The following is a 2,299-nucleotide window of genomic DNA, read 5'->3' as shown; positions in this document are numbered from 1 at the left end:
TTGGACAAACAGACGTCCTCATGCTACAGTCCCTTGAAATCAGTGGTTTAGCTGCAATCCAGGTGAATAAAGAGGAACTTTTAAGGCCACTGGGATCATTCCAGCATACCAGAAGGCATAAAATCTCCCCTAGCAGGTCCCTAGGGCAGCCCCACATCTCCCAGATGGGGATCCGCCACCTCCTTATGGAGCCCCCTTCACCCAGGGGACAGTTTCCATGAACAAAGTCAATCATGACCACGTACTGGGTGGACGGTTCCAGAGACATGACTCTTTACAGAGGAAAGATGCTGGCAACACCAGGCTTCGGAGACACTAGAGACCAGTCTGTATTCAGAACATCCTGTGAGGCATGTGTCCCTGTGGAAATGGGCAGGCAAGGGCTGATACTACAGAAGGAATTATCTATCAGTGAGGCACTGTCAGAGGACACCAAACAGCCTCACAATTCGTTGTCTCTTCCAATTTTGTCTTCAACTCATTTAGTTAGCCTGGGTGGCTGCTGCTTCTATGCCCTGTTTGGGAGAGTCCAAAGAGTGGAAAAAGCCTCAAACCAAAAGCACTGCCAAGCAGACAGGTGAGCAGGTGCCTCAGCAGCAGCTGGCATGAGGCACTGCAAGACAAACCATACTCTTCCTACCCTCTGGCCGGTCATGGCTTGGGATACAAGTGTATTTTGCATCTTAGTCTCACCAGCTCTTTCCAGTATATCTGATAAAGAAGCAGAAATGGGGTCTGTGCTGACCTGTTAGCTTGCTGTCTCTTTGGGATCACGTTGGTCTTTGCGCTCTGTGTCTAGATGGTTCTTGGCACGAAGGGTCAGGGCCATGACACATCTCCTTTATACGCTGCCATCAACTCTTTCCACCGTGGAGCCCCGCTTGGGCTTTTCTCGTTTGACACAGGCAACGCATTAAGCAGGACGCGGCAGCTCCTTCTGCAGAGACTCTGCTTCGTAGTGTTAGCTCCGCGTGGAGTTTAGTGTAACGTCCCTGGCCCTGCTAAGTCACTTCACTGATTAATTTTGGGTGGGTTTGTTCTTCCTGTCAATATTTTTGCTTGCAGCAGTTGGGAGGCAGTGGGGTGGCAGCCCTGGAAAGCTCAGCTCATCTGTTTATCTGCCGGCCGGGATGGCTGCAGGATGACATCTGCATACCATTCCGCTGCGGATCACTTCCTCGTCCTGGAAGGTCGCGCTGCCTGCTGCTGCACCAGGGCGGCACAGCCCCGCACCGTCCCTGCCGTGGGGCCACGCACAGTCACCAGCTGGGCAGGCGCTGAGCTCAGGATAAGACCCACCGGTTTCACAAAGGGTCAAACCCAGGCAGAGACCTTGAGGGGGCCAGGAAAGGGAAGTTCATTTCCAGCACTGCCCAAATGTCACACAAGTGCCGCTCCACTGGTATGGTGTTTGGTGTGGAGGAGCCGGCTGGCCCAGGCGCTCGTCTCAGCTGCTCCCTTTGCATTCCCAAGCTCCAGGTGTCTCCTCTGACTGTCACACATTGCAGATGGGGCCATCCAGCTCACCACCACTCCCTCTGGCAAGCTCATGCTGTATTAAAGAAAGCCAGAAAGCCTCCTTTTCTTCTGGTTGGTCCCTCTTCCCAGTTCTTTTCTTGCCTCTGTTTAGTTGTTCTTCTCTTTATATCTCTTCAGATTTTGAACAGCCATTTATCAACAAGCCGGAGACCCTCCTCATCAGCAAGAAGGAGAACACTTGGGTACCATGCCTCGTGTCCATCCCAGATCTTAACATCACACTGATCTCGGTGAGAGCTCGGCCAGTGGGAGTCTCTGGACCAAGATGTATTGCATTTGTTCTGCATTTGTAATTGCCTGAGTGGAAGCAGGACAGGCACTGCCAGGAATGGAAAATGCATGGGATACATTTTCCATGGAAAATACAAGCCACTGGCTTCCTCGTTTTATTTGCTGGTTGTAGCTGTGCTGTCCAGTTCCCTTGGGAAGACCCCACGGGTTTCCTGACAACCTTGCTTCTCTTCCCTGGAGCTCTATGAAACAAAACAAGACTTTGTTTTAATCCCATTTCCCCACAGCAGCCCCTGTTTGCCCTGGTCTCTGTGATCTATAAACCCTCTAGGTGGTCAGCATCTCCATAAGGGAGGAGGCTGCAGCCCTGGCTATAAACCCTCTAGGTGGTCAGCATCTCCGTAAGGGAGGAGGCTGCAACCCTGAGGCCGATGACTAAAAACAACTCTGTTATCAGTTTGCTTGTGCCTTTTTTTTTCTTTTTTTTTTTTTTTTCAATTGAAAAAACATCCTCCCGGGAGGGGGTTGC

At 51.4% G+C, this 2,299-nt stretch overlaps 1 protein-coding gene across 1 annotated transcript in view; it reads left to right on the top strand.

The window, feature by feature from the left end:
• FLT4 (fms-related tyrosine kinase 4) overlaps positions 1-2,299 on the top strand; it is a 35,111-nt gene that overhangs the window by 9,187 nt on the left and 23,625 nt on the right. Inside the window, exon 3 of the mRNA XM_009703444.1 lies at positions 1,657-1,769. Coding sequence (XP_009701746.1) covers positions 1,657-1,769 — 113 coding nt within the window. The remainder of the gene's footprint in view (positions 1-1,656; positions 1,770-2,299) is intronic.

The sequence above is a fragment of the Cariama cristata genome, unplaced genomic scaffold (assembly GCF_000690535.1).
Source record: "Cariama cristata isolate BGI_N322 unplaced genomic scaffold, ASM69053v1 scaffold12737, whole genome shotgun sequence".
Lineage (NCBI taxonomy): Eukaryota > Metazoa > Chordata > Aves > Cariamiformes > Cariamidae > Cariama > Cariama cristata.
This window is presented reverse-complemented; position numbering and strand designations above follow the sequence as displayed.